Source organism: Brachyhypopomus gauderio, chromosome 3 (genome assembly GCF_052324685.1).
Source record: "Brachyhypopomus gauderio isolate BG-103 chromosome 3, BGAUD_0.2, whole genome shotgun sequence".
NCBI classification, from domain to species: domain Eukaryota; kingdom Metazoa; phylum Chordata; class Actinopteri; order Gymnotiformes; family Hypopomidae; genus Brachyhypopomus; species Brachyhypopomus gauderio.
Genome location: NC_135213.1, coordinates 16,394,279 through 16,421,402, shown reverse-complemented (window position 1 = coordinate 16,421,402; position 27,124 = coordinate 16,394,279). Strand labels below are relative to the sequence as shown.

Sequence of the window (27,124 nt, the reverse complement as noted above, 5' to 3'; positions counted from 1 at the left end):
AATACATAAATATAATTTATATTTTTAATAATTGCTCCATGTTTATTATTGCTCCATGTTTCTTTCCTTCAGGTCAGGAAAAATAGTCAGATCAAGTATGAGCAAGAGTTAAATGTTTATTTGACATTGTTCATTAGGGTATAACAGTACCGACGATTATAAAATAACACATTGACAATAACACATTGACTACATACATTCAAGATGGCATCTCTTGTGGTGCAGGTTATTATTATTTTTTTTTTTGGGGGGGGGGGGGGGGGGGGTTTACTGGTCTAGAAGTATGCTGATGATTTTCTACCATCAACATAAGACAAGATTTAGATACGGGACTCTGAAGTCCCTTTTTGACCTTTAATTTGTTGTGTAAGAGGAAGATACGATGGCAACATTACCATCCTAACCTGTTCTTCTACAGGGCTTAGAGGCAGAACACGGCATTTTCAGGAGTCAGTGGGGTTGGGGGGCCATCCCCAACAAGGCCTGAGTCACAACATCCCCCTTCCAGTCCACCTCCAGGCTTTCTAGCCTTCTTGCTGCTTTTGAGCAGTGCTGCTGGTTTCATCGGTGGTGGACTCCACCCTAGCTCTACTGACAGGTGCCGGTGGCGTATGGGCAAGCATCAGTTTTTACTAATGCAGGCCTACTCAAAAATGGCACATGATTAACAGTATACAAAAAAAATTGCCTGTGGGAATGACAGGCACGTGGATCAGGTATGCATGTTTATCATGCAAAAACAAACTGAACATAACTGCATTTTGGTTGTGTTTAGCATTTAGTGACAATCATGGCAGCATTGCCTTTCCTGAACGTAAAGGTGACCCGTGTGGGGGAGCAGCACCTGTCACTGCAATGCAGTCTAGGTTCTGGCTGACTGGTTTTGTGATTCATGCTATGACTTATGATTGCTGCCCCCCCCCCCCCCCAAAAAAAAAAGCTTTGCTCTGACCTCTGAGGATCATATTTCAAAGTGGCATGAAAATCATGTTTCATTTAGGGGGAGCAAAATCATTTAGTTATGGCCTGATAAATGTACACAACAAATAAAAAACATTTACCTCAAATGCAGTAAAATTCCACAGGCTTGCTTTCTTGTTATTGTCTTTTTTTGCCATAAGTAATCTTAACCATTTCACTACTCCCACAAAACGGCAACGGAAAGGTTTGAAGAGGATTTAGCACCCTGAAAAAGAGGCCTGGTATTAAAGCCATGTTGGCCATTCAACTGAGTTGGATTATTATAAAATGTTCTTAAAAAAAAAAGCACAACAACAAAGCAGGGCAAGATGCTCTGGGTGCATATTTTCACTTAAATAAGAAAAAATTAAGACACCACAAGTATAAGATAAAATATTATTAACAATTAACTGCTACAAATAAAGCCGCCATCTTTAAGTACTGAATAGGGGTAAAACTAAAATGTAGGTTTTGGAGTTTGGCTATTTTTGCATTGTAAGTACCTGCCCCTACCACCATTCCTGCAGCTGGGAGTAACTGGGTGTAGGGCCCAGGGTGTCTAGCTGGGTGTGATTTGGAACACAGCCCAGAATGAGTTGAAGAGACAAGTACAATAAATGATTGAGTAAAAGTGTAATAAGATTATAAATAGTGTCTATGAAAGTGCCTGCTGCATCACTACGTTGCTCTAATCTTTACCGTGTTAAAGACCAAAGCAGGAATCAGAGCCATCATAAGTCAACGTTACCACAGTACAAACTACTGAGCAAATGTAGTGGATTTAGTGCACTGCAGATCACTCAAACTGGACTTGATGTGTACCTTCACAGTACCTTTCTGCTGATTTGAGTGTTAGATTGATGTACAGGAGTATTCCTGTATTTTGCATTGTTGCCATGTAGAGGCTTGTGCTAATTCAATTTGTGAACATTTGTTACCATACAGCTTTAAAGAGTCTGAGTAGTGAGGAGTTGTAGTAGAGTAGTATGGGAGCTGTAGTTTTAGTTAGGGCTGTAATTGCAGTTTTACACCGATGCATCAGGCAGCCACAAGGCTTTTGTCTGCTCATGCTCCACTATGGCCATCACCTGTGTGCAGATGGAGGAGAGAGATCCTCCATGCACCACACCTGTAACAACAACAATAGTGATGAATAATGGTAATTAATAATCAGTAGCATTCTGGTAAAGGCTGCTAAAGGACCTAAACCATCTATGAGTGTTCTGAATTAGCCCTATAAGGTCCTATCAGGGTGTGTGCTAGCTCTATAAGGTTCTATAGAAGCTAAGGTTCTCAGCTTAGCTTTATAAGGTTGTGCATTTGCTCCGTTATATCGTGTAGAAGCTCTTTTAGTAGAAGCATATGCTAGCTCAGGGAAGTCACTTGTTTCATTTGGAACCTTCCCTACTGCTGGGCTCTTGTAAGCAGATAGTGAGCAATGACTGCCCAATAGAAAAATCTTTCAAGCTCTTAGGATTCCAATACACCTTGAGGGGATTAGCCCATGATGAGCAATAAGCTGGACTAGTGAATCAACACCAAATTATTCAACAGTGAACTGATCTGGTGAATGAGGAGCTGCAGAGAGTCTATTCCTATGGTGAAGTCACAACAATAGAGTATGTATTAGCTTTAAAGAGAACCCCATTGTGTGGGTGTGTGTGTGGGTGTGTTAGGAAGACTCGCTCACCTGTGAAGTACTTGCTGTACTCCTGCTCCATTTTCTGCGCTGCTTCAAATTGCTCCTTGGAATGTTTCTGAGACACTTTATCTCGCAGGTATACTGGGTCTTTCTGCTCCCTACACACACGCAATGCAACAAAAATATCAGCAAGTCTAAAATATTTCAAAAAAATGCATCTATGAATCTGTAAATATATATGTACATACATTGTTTTATTTCTTAACCACACTGCCCCCCACCCCAACTCTTCTGATAACTTCAACTGACGCATCCCTAGTCTGAGCAGGGTTACTGTCTAAATATTGGACCACTAGAAGCTCTTTTCCTCCTTCCTCTCCTCACACAAAACACACATACAGGCCCAGTGTCCAAAGTTGGAAGCAGTGCACATCTCCGCATCTGTGAACCATCAAACCCTTACATGAGCTGAACAACCAAAACCTTCAATACTTAAAGAACTGAAGCGTCAAACCCTTTAGGAGCTGAACCATGAGAACTGAGAACTCTTAGGCCTTTCATGAGCTAATCCAAACCTCTCAAGGACTAAACCATCAAATATTTTATAAGCTGAACCATCCAACCCTTCCAAAAAGTAAAACAGGAGAAAGCACAATGCATGAAGTTCAGTGGGACGTAAACAAAAAAGATGGAAGCAACAAATGCATGAAAATATCCCCAGGTGTTTACAGGTGTACTCCCAACACCCGTAAACACTTACTTGATCTGCTTGGCGTTTTTGTAGCGAATGAAAATGATGATGGGATAAATGCTGACACTGTGCAGCCGCTCGATGGCATGAGGGGCAATGTCAATCAGACAGTGACAGTCCTGAGAGAGAGACACACACACACACAGTAACAGTGAGCATGAATGAGACAGTCCTGAGAGAGACAGAGACCGTGAGCATGATTGAGTCAAAGAGAGTGTGTGTGTGTGTGTGTGTGTGTGTGTGTGTGTGTGTGTGTGTGAGAGAGAGAAAGAGAGAGACAGAGACAGAGCTTGGGACTGTGAAAATGAGCGCAAGACAGAGAAAGAAAAAAACGAGAGAGAGAGGCGGTACAAACTCAACTTTGAACAGCATTGTGGCACAAAGTGTAATAATAGAGATCATGAATTCAAGCTTGACAGGAGTGAATCCCCCACCAGCAGAGCTTTTATAGGCACATACATCAGGACTGCAGAAATGTTCAAATAATTCACTTCAGTAAAGTTTCTGCATAAAACAAGCTGAACAAACCTTTTCTATGATTTCTTTAATAGATGCTACTGTGGTGACATCAAAATGGCCGCTCCTACGCTTGTAGTCGATAAACAGACAATCTTTCACCCCCCGCTCAATTGCCTGCTGTGATGCCTTCATCACCTCTAAACACACACACACACACACACACACACAAAATGTCAACATGGCCTAATTAGACACAAATTACACAAATACTGCAAGCACCCAACTTTTCGTCCACTCATATGGTGTCTGCATCACGCTCGGTGTCAAATGATCCCCTGATAAGTGAGAAGCACTGTGGTGTAATAAAACGCAGTGACTGACCAGTCATTGAGTGAAATGTGAGAGGAAATTACATCGCCTACCCAGGAGGCAGCGGCAGTATTTTCCAGGAGCCTCTCTGACCAGCATGTCTTTGATTGGCTCAACCAGGGGCCCCAGGATCAACACCGGCCTACGGCTGGTCGACTCGACCTTCTGCACTCGCTGATAGGCGAGGCTCACACAGTCTACACAGGCAAACACACACACACACACACACACACACACACACACACACACACACACACACACACACACACACACACACACACACACACACACACGCTCCTGAAAGCTGGAACTCAGGGACCATGTTTATAATACAGTAAATGACTGCATAGCATTCGACAATGCCAATCTGGGACATCAAATATCTACATTACAATATGACAGCACACTGTATACTTAAATATAATTACAAAGAACACACAATCACTAGAAGATACACACAAGCACAGTGAGTGTGTGTGTGTGTGTGTGTGTGTGTGCGCGTGCGTGTGTGTGCGTGCGTGCGTGCTCTCACCCTCCGTGTACGGTATGGAGTCTGTGCTGATGGAGTCGGGGGCGGGTCCATCCCTGCCATCCCTAGAGCCGCTGCGTTTGTGTTTGTGTCTGCGGCGGAAGAATGAGCGTCTAGCAGCAGCAGACACAGTCTGGCCCTCATCGTCCTTCCCTTCAGTTCCACTGCAGCGCCGAGGACGGTGCTCCAACCTACAACCGCCCCACCACACACACCCGGTGCTCATCAACATATGGATAACACCACACACACACGCAGTTCATGCAAACTCACTGCATGCATTTACTGTATTTGTGCATACTTAATACCCATAGGATTACAAAGAAACACATTTAAAATAAGAATAATAGAGACATTTGTGTAAGACCAAATGCTAAGAATAAAATTTAAATAATCATTAAATGTATATTACTGACACCCACATGTATTTGCTGGGCACTCGCCCCTGACATAGCTTCTGCCCGTTTTCATCCAGTTGCCACGCCAACCAATAGCCGAAATTTCCATCGGGTAGCGTGTCGTCTACGTAAAGGATGTCGTCTTTCTTAAAGCTCAGCTCCTGCACGGACTCACCCACGCGATCAAACAGTGCTCTACAGGACCAAATCAATCATCCAATCAGTCCAATCCAATTCACATTATTAATACCACGACACATTAAACATCGTTATATGCTTTTAATTGTACGTGTTCACAAATCTACTGTGACAATAGAAGAAGAAACAAATTGCAGCTGCACTGGGACCCACACGGCTGCGCTCGCAGCAGGTACCTCACGTAGAAGCCGTCTCCAGGTGCGTTTCTGATGCGTCTCCAGTCGTCAGGGCGCTTCTGCACTCTGAAGGTGACCGTGTCCGCCGGCTTCAACAGCTCCATGTAGGCCTCCTCCGCCGTCTTCCTCCTCATACTCACCGAGCACAGCTGTGAGACGGAGAACACTTCACCCACCGACCCATATTCAATCCCACAATGCACCATAGGAAGGCGCGCTGCACCCAAGTGTGGTTTCATCATCATGGTTCAAATTGATTTGAAATCACAGTTTCATTAACTCCAGTATAGTTTAGGTTCACTGTGTTTTAGTACCTGCAGTCTGAGTGTTTTTTTTTTCTCTACCTGCAGTATAAGGTCTCCAGGTTGCAACCCATCAGCGCCCCCTGCAGGGCTGTCCTCTGCCACACTCTCCACGTAGATCCCGCTGAGGTTCCCTCCACAGATCTTCACCCCCAGGTCTACATGAGTCTTCTTCACAGTCACATGCCTTGGCTCCACCTGCCTCCCACCCTCACTGCAGCCCCTGACCAATCAGAGCACAGAGTATAGTCAGAGACCAATCACAAACCTTGAGTATTACACAGAAATGTTTTTGTGCTGGATTGAGCTCTAAGCGAAGAGTGTGGGTGTGATGTGTGTCTGTGTGTTGTACCAGAGTGAGCTTCGAGTGGTGGGGGTGTGTTTGGATGGAGGCGTGGGGGTTCTCTCCTCCTGTTCGCAGAGTGTGTCGACAGTGGAGCAGATGTCAGGTGTGCCTCCACCGCTGCCCACAGGTGTGGAACGGGCACTCACCGACTCCATCCTGGAGCTGAGGACACCAGGAGACGCACGCACGCAAGCACACAAATATGAAGGAGCTGTAATTAGCAAAATGTGTCCACTCATGGCCCACCCAGCTGACCAACGTGTGTTTGTGTTTGTGTGTGTGTGTGTGTGTACCTGCAGTGCGAGTGGTTCCCTGGTTGGTACATGTGTGGATTGTACTGGGCCAGTATGGTGATGATGTCACACTGCTGACCAATGATGAGACGTGCCTGCTGCTCCGTAGCATTCCGCAGATTGATGCCGTTAAACTGGGGGGGGACAGGGAGGGCATGGAGTTGGGTAAGGTCTCTCTGCTCTGTACAGGGTGGTGCTGACTGCAGGTGTAAGGTGGTGCTGATCTCTGTAAGACTGTGCTCTGTGCCAAGTGGGGTTGATCTGAGGTTTCACTTTGGAGGTGAACATGCATAAATTAACATGCACTGCGTGTAACGTGCATTAATCTGCATAAGTGGCTACATGTTCCTGTTCTGTAGGGGTAAAGATGCAGGTGTAATGTGATGCTCTACAGCAGGTATCACCAAATGGCGGACCGCGGTCCGGATCCGGACCCGAACGCCGACCTGTCCGGACCCAATCACATTCCTGATTAACTGGATACGGACCCAAATGCCAAAAAAATTTTAACGGGAGACTATATTTTAAAACGGAGAATTTATTTTTAGACGAGTGTTACGGTCACCACCCATTTGAGTGTTACGTTCAACCCCCCCCCGCTCAACAACTTTCGTTCGCCACCCCCCGCTCAACAACTTTCGTTCGCCACCGCGAACCCGGACCTAAGGTCTGAGCTATCTGCCAAAAATGGACCGCGGAAAGATTTAATTGATTACCCCTGCTCTACAGGTTCAAGATGAGAACACTCTACAGGTGTAATGTGATGTTCTACAGGTTCAAGGTGAGAACACTCTACAGGTGTAATGTGATGTTCTACAGGTTCAAGGTGAGAACACTCTACAGGTGTAATGTGATGTTCTACAGGTTCAAGATGAGAACACTCTACAGGTGTAATGTGATGTTCTACAGGTACAAGGTGAGAACACTACAGGTGTAAGGTGGTGCACCTCTAGGAGCTGATCCCCAAACTCTAGATGGTGCCTCTGAGCAATGCTTCCTCCTGTAACCTTAGAAACAAAGATTCCACCGTTTTCCCCACCCACAATGGAAATGCCGAGAGGCTCCGCCCCCTTGGGAATGGTGACACAACGGGGCTCTTCGATGTATGGTCTGGAACACACACAGGTGCACACACACAAGCACACACTGAGTATTATTCGTACATACATGAAGCGCAGTAATTGTAGTGGAGGGTTGCACGTAGACTCAGCATGGCACTGTGTAGCACACACTGAAGAATCCAGTACACATCAACACAACTACCTGATTGTAAAGTTGGACATACAAAATATTGAAACATTATTTATGTCCACCATTTGAAAATCTCTCTACACTTTCTGAAACTTAAAAGAGGCATTGTTATGCAGAATAGAGGATTAACTGACAGTACCAATGAAATTAAATGTCAAGATATATTAATCCTTTATCCCAGCCAGAAACACTAATTCTAACAAAAGAAAAGAAAAAAGACCCCTCAAGAACCCTGGGGAGTTCGTCTGCAGTGAAGGTTTGGGTGAGGGAGGTGTTCACCCTGCACAGAACCAACCTCAGGTTCCATAGAGAGCAGAACCTCACACGGGCAGCTCGAGGAAGCTTCCCGTAGGACTTGTTACGGAGCCGAGGTCTGGCAGAACGAATGGAGCAGGCACAGGAAAGGGAAGGGAAGAGCTGGAGGGGAGGGGAGGACCGCAAAGAGAGGGGCGGGGCTGAAACACAGCCACGCCTACAGGGGGTGGGGGGGGGTGGCATTCAGGAGGAAAACAGAAAAGACTAGAGGATTTTAGAAGAACTAGGACATACAAGTGTTTCTTCCACTACACACACACACACACACAACCTCAAACTACAGATGACAGAAAAGTTGAAGTAGGAGATGGAGACTGAGAGAAAAGAGAGATTGCAGAGCTAAAGAGGCTCTAGTGGAACTTTGAATCAGTGTGGGTCTACCTTTCCTTCCGTCTGTCTCCTATTGGTGCAGGGCTGACTGACAGCCTGGGCTGAGTGGAGAGAGAGCTCTGTGATTGGCTACTGGTAAACGAAGCAGCATCCAAACTGAGAGGAGAGAGGGGTGGAGTCACAAGACTTGGGCTGCTGCCCTCAGAGTGAGAACCTGGTAAAAACACACACACACGTCCACGCCATCACTGAAATTTTCATGTCACAGAGGTTATTCTACATATTGTACATTGTTTAAATATTGTTTTTACATAAGGAACACGAAATGGTTATACATTTGTAATTGTGCTCAGACAATCTGTGTGTGTGTGTGTGTGTGTGTGTGTGTGTGTGTGTGTGTGTGATGGATTTTTACCCCTGTCTGAACCCTGGCTGGAGCGGGTGTATCGAGGTGTAGGGGGGATTTTTATCCGTTCCGCTCGATACTGAGACAACCCTGCAAGAAACAGGCACAGACACTCATGCCCAATAATTCCCCCGAGAAAGACTACGAGCACAAAACTACAGCCTCCTGCACCCTAGTCCTAGAGGGACGCAGAGACGCATGGAGGCTTCTGAGAGAGGCGCAGACCTTGCCTGGCGCTGGAGGGCAGCGAGTGGGTGTTGTGCTGAACCCGGCTGCGCGGGGGGTCTGAGAGTTCACTCGAGCTGTTATGACTCAGGTCCAAACTCCGACGGCCCTGATGCTGCACACTGGAGGATGTATACGAAAGAGAGAAATCTTCTTCCGCTTTTCATATTTTCCCTTTTATGGTTACAACTGCATAACAACTCTGTGCAATATGCAAGAATGATGGTTAAGTGTGTTAAGAACTGTGAAATTCATGCCAATAAAACATTTTAATAGAACTGAACTGAGAGATGTAGAGAGAATGATCTTAACGATCTCTCCGTGATGAGCTTTAATGCCAAAATATCTGCCAACTGTCTTATTAATTTATGGGAGGCATTATGTTGTCAAAACAGCAAATCCCCTATATACCTGCACTCTCTGTGAGTCCTGAAATATTTGGTTTTATTGAATTTAAAATACAATCACACTGTTTTATTATAAACTCTTCACCAAGTCTAGGCCAAAAGCTTATTTTAGATACAGTCATTACTGCCATGAAAGTTACAAACACACTAAGAGTGGCAGCAGATTACAGAGCTGAAGGATTCACTTGTGACCCACGTCCCCTGCACAGAGAAACTGAGACGTCCTCGTGTGATATAGGAGTCCAGAGAAAGTGGACTGTGCACTCCAGCTGACTGTCAGTCGAATGACACAAAGGGGCAGACAAATAATGCAAATAATGGTGTCGGGGAAATAACTGGACAATCATCAGACACACTGTGACTAACTGTGGAACCATAATTGTGTACGCATGTGTGTCCATACTTGTGGGCTGTGTGCTGATGAGCGGGTGGAGGGGGGCTGTTGGTGTTGATCCAGTGGCTCCAGGCGGTGTAGATGGGTTTCCTCATCACAGTGGTAAATGCAAGACAGGGAGACAGACCTCTGGATGGGGGGTCTGGTGATACACACAAAAGAGCACAATGTTCCTCCTCAATACTACCCAGCATCCCAATTCTAAATACACTTAATCAATGAAGAGATCAGTGAGCACCAGATTACACAGAAAATAGACAGAGATACACACTAACTCCAAATGTCAATCAACCAAGACTATAGGGTGTTAATAATTATTCCAATAGACTGAACGACTCCTGGGAAACCCCTCAACGGGATGACTGCAGTCACACGCTGTGTGTGTGGGGAGAGACCTTGAGCACAGAGAGGCAACTACATCGGGAGAGAATGAACAAGCATCCCCCCAGCTGGGCACTGAGAAGACCTGTCTAAACAATTTACGAAAACTATTTACAGCCAACTTAGGAAAGAGGGTTTCCTCAGATGCTCCTGAAAGAGTTATCGAAACCTAATGCTTGTCTAGACTGGTATTGTTTACAGAGTACAAGAAAAGATATTGTGTTAGTTCGGTCACAGCGGTACTAGTGGAGAGGTAGTTCTGTTACAGCAGTACTAGGAGAGGTGGTCACAGCGGTACTAGTGGAGATGTAGTTCTTTTACAGCAGTACTAGGAGAGGTAGTTACAGCAGTACTAGTGGAGTGGTAGTTACAGCAGTACTAGTGGAGAGGTAGTTACAGCAGTACTAGTGGAGTGGTAGTTCTGTCATAGCAGTACTAGTGGAGTGGTAGTTACAGCAGTACTAGTGGAGAGGTGGTTACAGCAGTACTAGTGGAGAGGTGGTTACAGCAGTACTAGTGGAGAGGTGGTTACAGCAGTACTAGTGGAGAGGTGGTTACAGCAGTACTAGTGGAGAGGTGGTTACAGCAGTACTAGTGGAGAGGTGGTTACAGCAGTACTAGTGGAGAGGTGGTTACAGCAGTACTAGTGGAGAGGTAGTTACAGCAGTACTAGTGGAGAGGTGGTTCTCTCATAGTAGTACTAGTGGAGAGGTAGTTACAGCAGTACTAATGGAGAGGTGGTTCTCTCATAGTAGTACTAGTGGAGAGGTAGTTACAGCAGTACTAGTGGAGAGGTGGTTCTCTCATAGTAGTACTAGTGGAGAGGTAGTTACAGCAGTACTAGTGGAGAGGTGGTTCTCTCATAGTAGTACTAGTGGAGAGGTAGTGACAGCAGTACTAGTGGAGAGGTGGTTACAGCAGTACTAGTGGAGAGGTGGTTACAGCAGTACTAGTGGAGAGGTAGTTACAGCAGTACTAGTGGAGAGGTAGTTACAGCAGTACTAATGGAGAGGTAGTTACAGCAGTACTAGTGGAGAGGTGGTTCTCTCATAGTAGTACTAGTGGAGAGGTAGTTACAGCAGTACTAGTGGAGAGGTGGTTCTCTCATAGTAGTACTAGTGGAGAGGTAGTTACAGCAGTACTAGTGGAGAGGTAGTTACAGCAGTACTAATGGAGAGGTAGTTACAGCAGTACTAATGGAGAGGTAGTTACAGCAGTACTAGTGGAGAGGTAGTTACAGCAGTACTAATGGAGAGGTAGTTACAGCAGTACTAATGGAGAGGTAGTTACAGCAGTACTAGTGGAGAGGTGGTTCTCTCATAGTAGTACTAGTGGAGAGGTAGTTACAGCAGTACTAGTGGAGAGGTGGTTCTCTCATAGTAGTACTAGTGGAGAGGTAGTTACAGCAGTACTAGTGGAGAGGTGGTTCTCTCATAGTAGTACTAGTGGAGAGGTAGTTACAGCAGTACTAGTGGAGAGGTGGTTACAGCAGTACTAGTGGAGAGGTGGTTACAGCAGTACTAGTGGAGAGGTAGTTACAGCAGTACTAGTGGAGAGGTGGTTCTCTCATAGTAGTACTAGTGGAGAGGTAGTTACAGCAGTACTAGTGGAGAGGTGGTTCTCTCATAGTAGTACTAATGGAGAGGTAGTTACAGCAGTACTAGTGGAGATGTAGTTACAGCAGTACTAGTGGAGAGGTAGTTACAGCAGTACTAATGGAGAGGTAGTTACAGCAGTACTAGTGGAGAGGTAGTTACAGCAGTACTAATGGAGAGGTAGTTACAGCAGTACTAATGGAGAGGTAGTTACAGCAGTACTAGTGGAGAGGTGGTTCTCTCATAGTAGTACTAGTGGAGAGGTAGTTACAGCAGTACTAGTGGAGAGGTGGTTCTCTCATAGTAGTACTAGTGGAGAGGTAGTTACAGCAGTACTAGTGGAGAGGTGGTTCTCTCATAGTAGTACTAGTGGAGAGGTAGTTACAGCAGTACTAATGGAGAGGTAGTTACAGCAGTACTAGTGGAGAGGTGGTTCTCTCATAGCAGTACTAGTGGAGAGGTAGTTATAGCAGTACTAATGGAGAGGTAGTTACAGCAGTACTAGTGGAGAGGTGGTTCTCTCATAGTAGTACTAGTGGAGAGGTAGTTACAGCAGTACTAGTGGAGAGGTAGTTACAGCAGTACTAGTGGAGAGGTAGTTACAGCAGTACTAGTGGAGAGGTAGTTACAGCAGTACTAATGGAGAGGTAGTTACAGCAGTACTAGTGGAGAGGTGGTTCTCTCATAGTAGTACTAGTGGAGAGGTAGTTACAGCAGTACTAGTGGAGAGGTGGTTCTCTCATAGCAGTACTAGTGGAGAGGTAGTTATAGCAGTACTAATGGAGAGGTAGTTACAGCAGTACTAGTGGAGAGGTGGTTCTCTCATAGTAGTACTAGTGGAGAGGTAGTTACAGCAGTACTAGTGGAGAGGTGGTTCTCTCATAGCAGTACTAGTGGAGAGGTAGTTACAGCAGTACTAATGGAGAGGTAGTTACAGCAGTACTAGTGGAGAGGTGGTTCTCTCATAGTAGTACTAGTGGAGTGGTAGTTACAGCAGTACTAGTGGAGTGGTAGTTACAGCAGTACTAGTGGAGTGGTAGTTACAGCAGTACTAGTGGAGAGGTAGTTACAGCAGTACTAGTGGAGAGGTAGTTACAGCAGTACTAGTGGAGAGGTAGTTACAGCAGTACTAGTGGAGAGGTAGTTACAGAAGTACTAGTGGAGAGGTAGTTACAGCAGTACTAATGGAGAGGTAGTTACAGCAGTACTAATGGAGGTGGTTCTGTCACAGCAGTGGATAATCTAGTGGAGTAGCAGCACTCATAACTGCACTGCAGATTTTTTACATTTATTTTTGTCGAGAAGATAGAAATTTAAACAAACAAGTGATGCAAAGGTACAAAAACAGGAATAGCATTTCTGATCATCTTTTATAGTTTCACCCACCTTAAGGCAACTCACGTACACACATGCACACACACACACACAAATGCACATACACGCACAGTCCTGGCCACCATACATATTTCATCCATGCAAATTCAAGAAAAGAAATTAATAAATACTGTGCATATTTTAATGGCATTACAGCGTTAACATACCTGATCCAACCCTGTAAAAGAACTTGTAAGTAACGAGGCCTTCGTCAGTTGAATCAGGGAAACGTAACCCTATTACACACCCCTTGCAGTCCAAACAGCCCAGTCTAGTAACTGGTGGTACCTACATGTGGGTGAGACCGTGCTCGGGGCGTGTCCTGGGAGAAAGGCGTTCATACTGTGCTTCTTCGAGCGGTCAGGGGAGCAGACAGGCACACCATCGGCACCATCTGCACACGCCTCCTCAGGGGTCTGGAGATCAGAGCGAGCATCAACGCTTAGAGATACAGGACAACCCTGGACTTACACCCACTACAGCACGCGCACACAACTCCCAAATTAATAGCATGAGACAATAGAGCTAGAATATACAAAGGTAATGCATTTTGCGTCTATTGTGTAGTACGTAGTATGTAAGGTATAGAGCAGGTATCACCAAATGGCGGACCGCGGTCCGGATCCGGACCCGAACGCCGTCCTGTCCGGACCCAATCACATTCCTGATTAACTGGATACGGACCCAAATGCCAAAAAAAATTTAACGGGAGACTATATTTTAAACCGGAGAATTTATTTTCAGACGAGTGTTACGTTCACCACCCATTTGAGTGTTACGTTCGCCACCCCCCCCCCCCCCCCCCCCCCCCCCCCCCCCCCCGCTCAACAACTTTCGTTCGCCACCGCGGACCCGGACCTAAGGTCTGAGCTATCTGCCAAAAATGGACCGCGGAAAGATTTAATTGATTACCCCTGGTATAGAGTGTAGGATGGTACTTGTAGTTTGATAGGGATCTACACTGCTTGATGGCATGTGTACTGTGTACTCCGTAGGGTGGTACCTGGACTGATGCTGGGATCTATGTTGACTACTGTGAACTTACAGGATGAGGAGAGGCACCTGTAGTGGTATGGGGATCTAGAGTGTCTACTGTGGAGTACGTATGTGTACTGTGGAGTATAGGATACAGGTGGAGAGGGTGCTGGGTGGTGCCATTTTTGATATGGGCATCTACACTATCTAGTGTGTAGTGTGCAGTATATAGCATATAGAGTGTGTAGTGGAGGAGGTAGGGTGCTACCTTTAGTGGTATGGGAATCTGCAGTGATGTCAGGGCACAGCGGGTGGGGGCGGAGCTCAGCCTCGCCTTCCTCATCTCCAACTCATCCGCCCCCTGTCGCATCACTTCCTCATCACATATCCTCCGTGGGGTGGATGGCCTGGCGTCACCGGAGTTCTGCCGCTGAAGCAAGTTCCCATTTCGATCAAGACCTTCCACCCCCAGGTCGGACCTCCCTCCAGGTGAGAGAGAAGGCGTGGTTTGTATGGGCGTGGCAGGGGGCGTGCCAGTGGTGATGGTGGAGTCCGAGGCAGAGCTTCCCTGCTGTTTGTGTTTAAATTTGAAAGAGTCACTGCGCTTGGGTGGCTCAGGTGGGCACTGTGGCACCCCCTCTGGTCTAGAGGTCTGTGTGGAGTGTTTGGGAATGTGAACCAAAGAGACATAGTCCAGCTTCGAAGGCGTCTCTGGCCGTTTGTACAAGTCCGAGTCAAAAATGGACTTGCGCTTCTTAGTCTTAAAGATGGAAAGGGGCGGAGCATTGTCCGGCATCGCCATTATCTTGGGCCAGGTGCCTCCGCTGAGCTTCTGAGGCACACCTCTCTTGTCCAGCACTGTTTCCATAGTGAGGCAATCGCCAGAGGCAACAGGATGAAAGGTAAGGGGTCGTTTGGCAGGGTCAGGCCGCTGGAAGCAAAGTTCGTGGAAGGGCTCTGTAGAGCAGGGTGCCCCCTGCTGGCTGCTCTGGGTCTCACTGCTACTGAGCATCTGGTTCCTGCAGTTACGCATGTATGCCTCCAGAGGGGGCACTTTGACATTACAGCCAGGCTCATACTCTCGCACGCCCTCTCCCAGAGTCACGCCGCCCACACTCTGAGGAAAAAACTGGAAAGGTTGTTGTGAAAACAAAAGACTAAAGCATTAAATAATGAAAATGATTTAAACCAAGCAAAAAAGGGCTGGAGTGCTGACCTTCATAACGGAGAGAGACAGAGACTCCCTGCAGCTCCTCAACAATGCTTCACACTCGCTCAGAGACTTATTATCCACAGCAATCCCGTTAATCTGCATGAAAGAGACAGACACAGCCCATGCCATGACCCCTTCAAATGTCAGTTTTCATTCTAAATGATTAAAAGGTTTTAAGTCCTTACTAAGCATAAGCAATCCACAATACAGCATCAGATCAGCCAGATCATGAGAACTGAACCCTTGTCCTGGAGATTGAACTCTGTAGAGTTAGGGGCCAATGCTACTACAACACATCTCATTCTAATAGTCTCTTTCCCCTGACTCCGTTTAACTTGATAAAAAAAGTGCCCAATTAGTGCAGAGCTTCAATTGAAGATCTCTCCAGCTCCCTCGGGGTGGCTTTTGTTTTTTGACTATTTACATATTAGTGCTTTGTTCACCTCTAAAAGGGATTTTATTTTCTATTTTTTCATGACACTGAACTTGGAACATAAAAAACGATCCCAGAAAAGAGGGCAGCGGTTGTCTGTGGACAGACACTCACGGCAATCAGCCTGTCCCCCGCGCAGACACACGCCTCCCGAGCAGCTGGACTCCCAGCGGAGACAGAGGCCACAAACACACCACCCTCCAGCACAACTCCACTCTCTGTCACACACACACACACACACGAGACACACCACCTTTACATAATCTCACAACTCACCAGACAAGTGTAGCCAATTAAAAATTTTAGAATCATCATAATCATTATTATTCACACAGGGTATTTTCAGCTTTCATTTGAGATTTTCTGCAGAGTTCATCAATAATTAAATAAATAAATAAATAAATATATATATATATATATATATAAACAGCCGAGACCATGGTCCTCAGTTGGACATGGGTGGAGTGCTTTCTCTGGGTCAGGAGTGAGTCCTTGCCTTAAGTGGAGGAGTTCAAATATCTCAGGTTCTTGTTCACGAGAAGGGAAGGATGGAACGAGAGATTGACAGGCGGATCGGTGCGGCGGCTGCAGTGTTGCGGACGCTGTACCGGACCGTTGTGGTGAAGAGAGAGCTGAGCCAAAAGGCAAAGCTCTCGATTTACTGGTCAATTTATGTTCCGACTCTTACCTATGGTCACGAGCTCTGGGTAGTGACAAAGTATGAGATCATGAATACAAGCTGCTGAAATTTGTTTTCTCTGCAGGGTCTCCGGGCTCTCCCTTAGAGATAAGGTATGGAGTACGGTCATCCAGGAGAGGTTGGAGTAGAGTCACTGCTCCTCCATGTAGAGAGGAGCCAGTTGAGGTGGTTCGGGCATCTGATGCCACGATAGGGAGGCACTCCAGGCATGTCCAACTGGGAGGAGGCCCCGGGGAAGACCCAGGACACGCTGGAGAGATTACATCTCTCGGCTGTCCTGGGAAAGCCTTTGTATCCGCCCAGAAGAGCTACAGTAGAAGAGGTGGCTGGGGAGAGGGAAACCTGGACCTCTTTGCTTAGACTACTGCCCCTGCGACCCAAACCCAGATAAGCGGATGAGGATGGATGAACATTTTTAAAGTTGATCTTTAAAATCATACTGACAACAGGACAGTGGGTCCTTGCAGATGCACATTAGTCGAAAAGCTCATCACAGTATCTGGATATTAGCTGAAAGGGTTATTGTAACAACTGTATGCCAGTTGAAGGGGTCATTGCAGTAGCAGTACATTGGTTGACAGGGTACCTATAGCAACCCTATATCAGTATGAGTCATTATAGTAGTGGAATATTAGTTGTAGGGGTTATTACAGTAGCTGTATATTTGATGAAGGGGCTATTATAGTAGCTGAGTGTTGGTGAGGGTGGATTTCTGACCTTTACTGCCACTGAGATTGAGATGAATTGGTGTGACCATCTTTCCTCCAAGAGACCGCCTCCTCCTGACCACCATGTTGATGACTCCACTCCCACCAAGCACCGCCTTCATAACTTGCTTCTTGTCCTTATTGGCCAGGTCGACATCATTTATCTTCAACAGCCAATCATTCACTCTGTGGTGAGAAAGACAAGTCCACCCCCAGTAGGAGTTCAGATTGACTCTACAGTACGCGCGCACACACACACACACACACACACACACACACAGCGTTAGGGCTTGTCCTACCGTAGCCTGCCATCTGCAACACTTCCTTTGTCCACTTTTGTCACAAATACCCCACAGTCTCCAGGTAAATACGGATCATTTACCCCCTCTGCTACATCAAATCCCAGAGCTTTCAGATCCATGTCCTCCTGAAAGAAACAACCCAGATTTCTTAGCTACATACAGTAAAATAATGAATTATGTACACATATGTATTCATATATTCCACCATCTAGGGAGTTTTTCCTTGCCACTTGTCACCTTTGGCTTGCTCATTAGGGATTTGGACCCATAGTATTGTTAACCTTGTAAATCCTGTAAAGCGCTTTGTGAAAACATGTGTTGTGAAAAGCGCTATACAAATATATTTGATTTGATTTGATATAATACTTCATTTCCTTCAATACATCTAAGTAAGAATGTTAAAGTGAGTAGATTTTTGTTTTGTTGGTGATACTCAGTTACAATTCAATTTTTGTTTTGGTTGTTAAAGAATGCATTTGCAAAATTACCATTTTATTAGAATGGATGCGAAAAATAATCTTTAGCAGTAAAATTCTTAACAGACTCAAAAGTTTTATAAAAGCATTAAAGGTAACCTAAAGTTTGTTTGTTTTTTTTTTTTTTACACATTTGTGTTGTAGTTTCTGTCTTCTGTCCCTTCACTCTCACCACACATCTCTTTCCCCCTAATCCACCTGTGTACTTGCAGCTTTGGTATTCGGGTCATGAATAATGGTTCATGTATTGTTTTAATCTATTACTTTGCACCTCTGCTCTTTTGCCCAGAGTTTGGGACAGCTGGTACTGGTTGGAATTGGGTTGCAGTTGGGACAGAATGGTGTGAAAGTCCAGTGGGTTGTGTGTGTGTGTGTGTGTGTGTGTGTGGGGCACGTACTCTCACTCTCTCCAGTTCCACCACCTCAGTTTCCCACTCCAGAGAGTCCGTGTCAATGGCAGAGTCGTGTGAATTATGAGCCATTAGTGGCTGATAATGCGTCTCCTTATCTCGCTCTTCCTCCAAACGTTCCCTGTCCACATACACACACCAAGTCTCTTGTGAGGACGTGTTCTGTAGTGTGTGTGTGTGTGTGTGTGTGTGGGTCTTGTGTTTGGTGTGGGTGGGGTTTACACACTTTAACTCCTTCAGCTCTCGCGATAACTCGTTCTTGTGCTTGCGCATATCGTCAAGGTTACGCAGAGCGTCTGCCAAATCACTCACGGCACGATCTCTCTCTCTCCTTAGATTATCACACAACGTCCTGGTCCGCACACAAACACACACAAACACACAGCATAAGATTAGGTGACTCCTCCAGGTGTCTTCGTGCAAGTGTTGGTCAAGCTTGTACATGTGTGTCTGCTCAGACTGGATGCTATCACTCTCAGCTACGATCTTGTGTGCATGTGTATGTGTGTGTGTGTGTGTGTGTGTGTGTATATGGGCTCAGACCGGATGCTCTCTCTCTCAGCTACGATCTTGTCTCTTTCCTGGAAGGCCCAGTCCCGTCGGCACTTGGCCACCTCGGCCTCCTGCACAGCCTCCTTCAGCTCCTGGGTGGCGGCCTCACACTGTTTCCTCAGCGCGTCCATCTCCTTGGATACACGCTCCATATCCACCGTGACACTGTCCTGCTGCTACACAGGGGACATGGGAGTGATGGAGGAGAGACAGAGACAGAGAGACACAGTAAGAGGTAGACAGACAGGCAAAGAGTGAGATAAAGAGCCATCAGTAGTCATGAGAATTATTTTGTTTTTGTACTCTGCAAATCGGTCCATGGCTGCCCTTTCCAAAGCAATATTAAAACAAGATGCAACTATGTAACAGTATTAAAAGGTCATATATTAAAATCACACTCCCTATTAGGACAAACACACACACCTGTTTGGCCTGGTAATAGTCACAGAGGAGCTGGTCCCTCTGGATGATGGCCTCGGTCCTCTCCTTACGGGCCACGTCCCTCTCCTCAAGCGCGGTCTCGATGTCCTTGCAGGCCTGCGACAGCTCCTTCTGCGCCTCCGCCTTGTGCTGCACCTCATGGCTGTAGCGATCCAGCAGCTCCGCCCGTTCACATATGGCCCGGTCCCGATCCAACAGCGCCACGCTCAGCTCCTACACCAACAAACAGACAAACATGCATGAACACATAGATATTGGTGCAAACAAAATATACACATATAATCTAATTTACAAACACACACTCCGGTCATACTGGTCATATACCACAGTCCCACAGCCTCACACACTGATCTAACTCCACACACACACCGATCTAACCACATGATCTACAGGCTCACACTACACCCAATGGTCTATGCCCACACACACCAATCTAACCCCACCCTCTATAGGTTTACACCACCACCACCATCACCCCCACCCCTGTCTGCGGTTCTCTCCCTGTGCTGGCGGGTGCGTGGGGGGGGGGGGGGGGTGTTGACCTGGCGTAGCGCCTCCAGCTGGCCGACCGCCTCCCTCTGTTCGCTGCTGGAGCCCTTCAGCTTGGCCTCGGACGCCTCCAGGCCCGTCTGCAGCCGCTCCACCTCCTTAATGACCTGGTCTCGCTCGCTCATCACCAGCCGGTACTCGCTGAGCACGGAGTCTCGCTCCTCCCGCACGCGCTGGCCCTCCTGCACCGCACGCAGCTGCAGGCTCTTGTAGCGCGTGCTCTCCGACTGCAGGCGCTCCACCTCCCTCTGCAGCTCCACGTTCTGCGCACACGCCTTGCCCAGCTCCTGCTGCACCGCCTCCACCCTGTGGGGGCAGTTCAGTGCGTAGTTCACGTTTCGCTAGTCTAGTCCAGTCTAGTATAGTACAGTATTATACTCTTTGGTCTAGTGAAACAGAGTGTATGATAAAGCCTTCGCTGCGGCAGTGTGGTGGAGTGGCGGTACCTCTGGGCGGAGTGCAGCTGTGGGTAGGGGCTGCTGGCCTCCCTCTGTTTCACCAGCACCTCCAGCTGTTTCTGCAGGCCTGCGTTCTCCTCCTCCAGCTGCTGGAGGCGTCTGGCGTCCGCGCCGCGGCCGGCCGCCTCCTCGCCGTAGCGGCTCCTCAGGCTGTCGTACTCCCTCCTCAGAGCGTCTAGCTTCTCCATCGCCGTGTCGTACAGCTTGCCAACCACGTCCGAGGCGCCGGTGTCTCGCAGGGCCTGCGGCGTATCACGCGCAATGCATCAGAAACGAAGGCTCACGACACCCGGGCGCTACTCAAGTAGCCGGGTCACGCAAATCAACAGAGCTTGAATAACACTACTGAACACGTACTTATGAGCAAGGTCTCGGCATACTGGAATATTGGACATGCTGACTCTAAGGTTTGGATATTTTAGAAAAACAGGATCAGTATGAAAACAATGAACCAGCATATGTGGTTGTATTGTGTAATACAAATACTGATTTGTGATTCTTCCACATAGTCAGTGTTTCCTGGTCGTCACCTACGACTGTCCTGAGGAAACTCTCACTTACGCAAAGCCCTTGGAGGGAGGGAGACTCAATACCAATACAAGAGCTACACCATACCAGTTCTAAAATATATTTGTCCTAGAAACAAATGCAAAGCTTTTGAACACCAGTTTCTGTGGTTGTAGCTGGAATGGTACAGAGGTTATTTTATTTGAAGAAAGAATAAATGGAGAGAAAACCTGATAGACATTAAAATTTTGTCATTTTACATATAGATTTGTGCAGAAAAAAACATTATAGGTATTATGGCACTAGATGGCGCCATAGGGTTGTAATCCTTGTTCTGTAACAGAAAGTGAAATTAATTTTGTCTGCCTGCCCAGAACATTTACATCAGCTGGCAGTGACCCACAATGCAAGCCTTCAGGGTGACTAACATGAAGTCTGGTCAGTTTGCATAAAGATCAAACACACACACAAGCTTTGTGATTTTGTGAGATTTATTGCAAGTTTAGTCATTTATTCCCCTAACTCCTGAATCACTGAGTTAATGTGATCATTCAGGCTGGTGACTCATAACTTTCTCAAGAGAATCATCTGCCATGACACACACACACACACACACACACACACACACACACACACACACACACACACACACACACACACACACACACACACACACACAGGAAAGAAACAGTCTAATGGTTTTGAATCCTGGCATCTATTGTCAGGAGGAGCGAGATGGCATACTGACCTTTCATTAGCAGAACAAGATAAATTAAAATGACACTGGAGCACTAATTGTAAATACGCCCACTGAAACAGAAATAGAAAGAGGGGACAGAAGGATAGTGAGAGTGAGGAAGACTGTAAGAGTGAGGATGGCTGTAAGAGTGAGGAGGGAGAGGAGGGCTGTAAGAGTGTGGAGAGTGAGGAAGACTGTAAGTGTGTGGAGAGTGAGGAAGACTGTAAGAGTGTGGAGAGTGAGGAAGACTGTAAGAGTGTGGAGAGTGAGGAGGACTGTAAGAGTGAGGAGGGAGAGGAGGGCTGTAAGAGTGTGGAGAGTGAGGAAGACTGTAAGAGTGTGGAGAGTGAGGAGGACTGTAAGAGTGAGGAGTCTGTAAGGGTGAGGAGGACTGTAAGAGTGTGGAGAGTGAGGAGGGCTGTAAGAGTGAGGAGGACTGTAAGAGTGAGGTGTCTGTAAGGGTGAGGAGGGTGAGGAGGACTGTAAGAGTGAGGAGGACTGTAAGAGTGTGGAGAGTGAGGAGGGCTGTAAGAGTGAGGAGGGCTGTAAGAGTGAGGAGGGCTGTAAGAGTGAGGAGGACTGTAAGAGTGAGGAGGACTGTAAGAGTGAGGAGGACTGTAAGGGTGAGGAGGACTGTAAGGGTGAGGAGGGTGAGGAGGACTGTAAGAGTGAGGAGGGTGAGGAGGACTGTAAGAGTGAGGAGGGAGAGGAGGACTGTAAGAGTGTGGAGAGTGAGGAGGACTGTAAGAGTGAGGAGGACTGTAAGAGTGAGGAGGGTGAGGAGGAATGTAAGAGTGAGGAGGACTGTAAGAGTGAGGAGGACTGTAAGAGTGAGGAGGACTGTAAGAGTGAGGAGGGTGAGGAGGACTGTAAGAGTGAGGAGGGTGAGGAGGACTGTAAGAGTGTGGAGAGTGAGAAGGACTGTAAGAGTGAGGAGGACTGTAAGAGTGAGGAGGACTGTAAGAGTGTGGAGGGTGAGGAGGACTGTAAGAGTGAGGAGGACTGTAAGAGTGAGGAGGACTGTAAGAGTGTGGAGAGTGAGGAGGACTGTAAGAGTGAGGAGGGTGAGGAGGACTGTAAGAGTGTGGAGAGTGAGGAGGACTAAGAGTGTGGAGAGTGAGGAGGACTGTAAGAGTGTGGAGAGTGAGGAGGACTGTAAGAGTGTGGAGAGTAAGGAGGACTGTAAGAGTGTGGAGAGTGAGGAGGACTGTAAGAGTGTGGAGAGTGAGGAGGACTGTAAGAGTGTGGAGAGTGAGGAGGACTGTAAGAGTGAGGAGGACTGTAAGAGTGTGGAGAGTGAGGAGGACTGTAAGAGTGAGGAAGAATAACAGGACATGTGGAGAGAAGGAAAGGTCAAGAAGGTTAACAGGACATGAAAGTGTGTTTTACAGGTCTCTGACTGCTTCAGTGTGGGTGTGTCAACAGTAAAACGTCCAGCAGCGTGGCTGAGAACTCCAGCTCTAAACCAGCAGTTCCAGACCAGGACATCTGTTACGCATCTCTGTCCTGGACAGTCACCATGCAGACCTCAGCTTCAACACGCCTGGCTGGAACACTCAGACGCTGCTCAAGGCCTCGGTTAACTACACCAAGTTTGCCCGACTGTCTGGGTCATGTGTGTCTGATTAGGGTTGGACCTAAACTATGCAGCGTGGCTAATCTCCAAGATCTGAGACTGGACACACACCTGTTATTAACAACGTTTACATACTGCAGTAAGATGAATTCACTGAGGTCTTGACTGCTGGGAAGTTGTTTGTGTCATCTAGGGCACAGAAGGTTCAATGGAAACCAGGTCAACTATCACTGCATTCTGTTCCATACCCAGATTAAGCCTAAAGTAAACAAATATCCAATACTGATACATCACAGGAACTGGGATTTAGTCCAAAAACTAGATTTGAATCTATGGCTGGCAATTCAGTCCTTGTAAACTGGTGAACAGCGAGTAGTTCATCATTCACTGCTTCACTGGCCCAAATTTACAAACATGACATTTCCTGCTCCTGGTGCTGGGACAGGGTTGTTATGGTGGAGTCAGGCACGTGATCCCCATGCCAACACTGCATGTGTGTGTGTGGGGGGGTCGGTCAGACGCCCTCACCTGTTGCTGTTGCAGCCTCATGTCGGCCACCTCCTTCTGATCATCGTCATGGACGCGTCGCAAACCTTCACACGTGTCCAGCAGCTGTGTGTAATCCCGCCGGAGAGCCTCCAGCTCCGCCCTCAGCCCCGCCTGCTCACCCAAGGCACGCCCATGTAGTGTGCTAGAGAGAGAGAGAGAGAGAGAGAGAGAGAGAGAGAGAGAGAGAGAGAGAGAGAGAGAGAGAGAGAGAGAGAGAGAGAAGTTGGACCCTCTATCCTGCATGTATGGGTTTAGGTGTGTTGCGTGTGTGTGACATTGCAGGCAGCAGCCAGAGGGGGCGCTATAGTGCTGGAGTGGCCCTCACTGGTAGAAGTCAGCCTCCTTCATGGCCTCCTGGCACCTCTTCAGGGTGTGTGTGTGCTGCGTCTGCAGGGCCTGCAGGTCTGCCATGGCCTTCATGCACTGCAGCTTCAAACGCTCATAATCGTGGGCCGCCTTTACAGTGGGTCTGCGCTCAAACACACATGCACACAGATATAAGCACACACACACACAACACATGTGCATATGCACGCATGTACATACAAAAACATACTGAGGATTCACACTGACTCATGCGGTTACTTAATATCTCCAATTGTATACACTGAGGATGAATAATAAATAATTTGGTGCTTCGGAGCATAGTATATACAAAAAAAATATTTCTCTTGAAACGAGGAATTAAAACACAGTTGTTTATCACAACTTCATCTCAACAGTTCCTCCTACAAGCCCTGCATCTTGTTTCCAAGTCCCAACCCCTACACTCCCCAACCCCTACACTCCCCAACCCCCACACTCCCCAACCCCCACACTCCCCAACCCCCACACTCCCCAACCCCTACACTCCCCAACCCCCACACTCCCCAACCCCTACACTCCCCAACCCCCACACTCCCCAACCCCTACACTCCCCAACCCCCACACTCCCCAACCCCCTACACTCCCCAACCCCCACACTCCCCAACCCCCACACTCCCCAACCCCTACACTCCCCAACCCCTACACTCCCCAACCCCTACACTCCCCAACCCCCACACTCCCCAACCCCCTACACTCCCCAACCCCTACACTCCCCAACCCCCACACTCCCCAACCCCCACACTCCCCAACCCCTACACTCCCCAACCCCTACACTCCCCAACCCCCACACTCCCCAACCCCTACACTCCCCAACCCCTACACTCCCCAACCCCTACACTCCCCAACCCCTACACTCCCCAACCCCCACACTCCCCAACCCCCTACACTCCCCAACCCCTACACTCCCCAACCCCCTACACTCCCCAACCCCCACACTCCCCAACCCCCTACACTCCCCAACCCCCACACTCCCCAACCCCCACACTCCCCAACCCCCTACACTCCCCAACCCCCACACTCCCCAACCCCCTACACTCCCCAACCCCCACACTCCCCAACCCCCACACTCCCCAACCCCTCCCTCTTGACGCTCTTCCTGACCATCACCTGCAGTCGTCAAAGGTGGTTCCAGGTGAGGAGAGGGCAAGTCGTTTGCGTAGATCATCCCTCTCCCGGGTCACCTGTCGTAGTTGCAGGACCACAACATCCAGCTTCTCACTTACCATGGGCTTCTCCGGGTGGGCAGGAGGGGGTGAGGACACTATGGCCAGAAACCAGTAACATTGTCTCACATCCTGGACAAAACATCATTAGAGCCCAAACCTTTCTGCCCCAAATCCACCAAACACCACGATTCTCCAACACGCATTGGAACCCTCCAACAAACACCAACATTCTTCAATGGACAACCTTCCCAACAGGCCAAATGAACTAGCAGAAATGGAAATTCCCCAACAAGTGCTGGAATTATGACGGAACTTCAGACAAGAACAAATGCTTCAGACAGATAGTGAGCGTGACTGGCTACGATTCTGGTCACAATGCAGAGAAAAACTTGCTTCCTTCACCTTACTGGTAATAACTCACTTAATAACCACCTGCAAGCTTCCTTCACATTAATAACTCACTGCCTCTGTGCTGCCGGTATGGTTCAGACTGGGCACCTCATGCTGAGAGCAACTTTTTAGTGTTTAAGTGACTTTCTTGGACATTGTAATTAAACAATGATGTCAAGTGGGCCAGTGACACTCTGTCACTCTGGAGTGGAGCACAAAACGGCCATCTCCCTTCCTTTATAGACTAATAAAGATCTCAGAGACCTCTCGCATCTCACAAGATCCTACTGCCAACTCTAAAGGTCACATCTTAATAAACTATTAGAGTCCCACAGTAGAAACCATGCAGTAAGCATTCAACTGAAGGCACAATAAACACAATTTACACACTGTTGGAAGAACGTGAATGTTCCTGAGTATTATAGAACAACGACAAAATAGAAATAAGAAAATAAAGGATACACAGCAAAAAGAAAAAAAACAAACAAAAAAAAACACCACCACAAACACTTTGGGACTTTCTGTTTCAGAAAGAGGCGTCACGCAGCACACTGTGAACTCGGGTAAACTGATTTTACCCCATTGATGCTCATTGATAGCCTACTGATGCTCCATGTCCCCAACCACGTGCTTCCCTATCAGCAACATGGCACACAGGCTGTAATCTCACCAACATGGTGCACACACACACACACACACACACACACACACACTCACCAAGGCTGCCGAGGGAACTGCTGCTCTCGGAGTCTGAAGGCATGGCGGAGAGAGCACTGTATGTGGACCCTGAGGAGACAAACACACACTCAGAACATGCCTTCACCATCAGACATATCAGTTTAATGACAGGTGAGACCAGCAAACAGGATTCAGACACTAGGTGTGTAAACAGTAAAGTGTAGCTCTTACCATAAAGATCACAGCTTGACAAGATTTTTGGAACCCATTTGTAAAGCTTAGGTGGTGGCGGCAGGGCAGAGCGAATGCAAGCGTGTAAGGCCGCAGACGTGAGAAAGCAAACGCTTTATCACGCAGGAAGCAAAGATACGGGGAGTGAGGAGGAGGGGAGAAGAGGGAGGTGGAAATGGAGAGGAAGCACTCCCTACACTCCTCTGCCATCCTGGTCCAGAGTGGAGCGTTTCAACTGGCTGGCCTTCGCACACACACACAGCTGTGAGCACAGTCCCAAAGTCCGTCACCAACCTCTGCAGGGAAGCATTCACAGCAGATCAGATGACCCAGAAGCCTTTGCCTCCAGCATGTGTGTATGGGGTGTGTGTGTGTGCGTGTGTGTGAGTGACTGAGTGGGAAAAACGCGGAGAAGTAGTTGGACTACAAAGGGCTGCTGTTTCCGTCCGACATCCTTATTGTTGATCCGTACTCTGTTCGTTAGCCTCCCCCATCACTATGTACAGTTACTATGCACATAACATTCATTCATCCCCAGCTCACGGGGCATCAGACCAGCACCTCAAACATCATAAAGAAATACAGCTCTGCATGAAGCCAACAGT

General features: G+C 47.5%; 1 protein-coding gene across 3 annotated transcripts in view; it reads right to left on the bottom strand.

Annotated features, from left to right (window-relative positions):
* Positions 1 to 256: 256 nt before the first annotated feature.
* dlg5b.1 (discs, large homolog 5b (Drosophila), tandem duplicate 1) overlaps positions 257 to 27,124 on the bottom strand; it is a 28,767-nt gene continuing 1,899 nt past the window's right edge. Inside the window, exons 2-34 of one of the 3 annotated variants that reach the window (XM_076999867.1) lie at positions 26,328 to 26,396; positions 25,162 to 25,315; positions 24,014 to 24,157; positions 23,668 to 23,830; positions 20,306 to 20,559; positions 19,853 to 20,165; positions 19,293 to 19,523; positions 18,861 to 19,045; positions 18,544 to 18,669; positions 18,306 to 18,438; positions 17,429 to 17,556; positions 17,140 to 17,315; positions 15,837 to 15,940; positions 15,293 to 15,385; positions 14,345 to 15,205; positions 13,394 to 13,517; positions 9,761 to 9,893; positions 8,951 to 9,072; positions 8,735 to 8,815; positions 8,371 to 8,533; positions 7,970 to 8,146; positions 7,371 to 7,533; positions 6,424 to 6,557; positions 6,137 to 6,292; positions 5,827 to 6,007; positions 5,483 to 5,631; positions 5,133 to 5,303; positions 4,714 to 4,901; positions 4,235 to 4,378; positions 3,882 to 4,009; positions 3,363 to 3,472; positions 2,651 to 2,760; positions 257 to 2,089 (exon numbers count right to left, since the gene is read on the bottom strand). In XM_076999867.1, the coding sequence (XP_076855982.1) occupies positions 1,986 to 2,089; positions 2,651 to 2,760; positions 3,363 to 3,472; positions 3,882 to 4,009; positions 4,235 to 4,378; positions 4,714 to 4,901; positions 5,133 to 5,303; positions 5,483 to 5,631; positions 5,827 to 6,007; positions 6,137 to 6,292; positions 6,424 to 6,557; positions 7,371 to 7,533; positions 7,970 to 8,146; positions 8,371 to 8,533; positions 8,735 to 8,815; positions 8,951 to 9,072; positions 9,761 to 9,893; positions 13,394 to 13,517; positions 14,345 to 15,205; positions 15,293 to 15,385; positions 15,837 to 15,940; positions 17,140 to 17,315; positions 17,429 to 17,556; positions 18,306 to 18,438; positions 18,544 to 18,669; positions 18,861 to 19,045; positions 19,293 to 19,523; positions 19,853 to 20,165; positions 20,306 to 20,559; positions 23,668 to 23,830; positions 24,014 to 24,157; positions 25,162 to 25,315; positions 26,328 to 26,396 (5,672 nt within the window). In that variant the 3' untranslated portion in view covers positions 257 to 1,985. The remainder of the gene's footprint in view (positions 2,090 to 2,650; positions 2,761 to 3,362; positions 3,473 to 3,881; positions 4,010 to 4,234; positions 4,379 to 4,713; positions 4,902 to 5,132; positions 5,304 to 5,482; positions 5,632 to 5,826; positions 6,008 to 6,136; positions 6,293 to 6,423; positions 6,558 to 7,370; positions 7,534 to 7,969; positions 8,147 to 8,370; positions 8,534 to 8,734; positions 8,816 to 8,950; positions 9,073 to 9,760; positions 9,894 to 13,393; positions 13,518 to 14,344; positions 15,206 to 15,292; positions 15,386 to 15,836; positions 15,941 to 17,139; positions 17,316 to 17,428; positions 17,557 to 18,305; positions 18,439 to 18,543; positions 18,670 to 18,860; positions 19,046 to 19,292; positions 19,524 to 19,852; positions 20,166 to 20,305; positions 20,560 to 23,667; positions 23,831 to 24,013; positions 24,158 to 25,161; positions 25,316 to 26,327; positions 26,397 to 27,124) is intronic. The other 2 variants (XM_076999868.1, XM_076999869.1) reach the window with 2 other exon arrangements.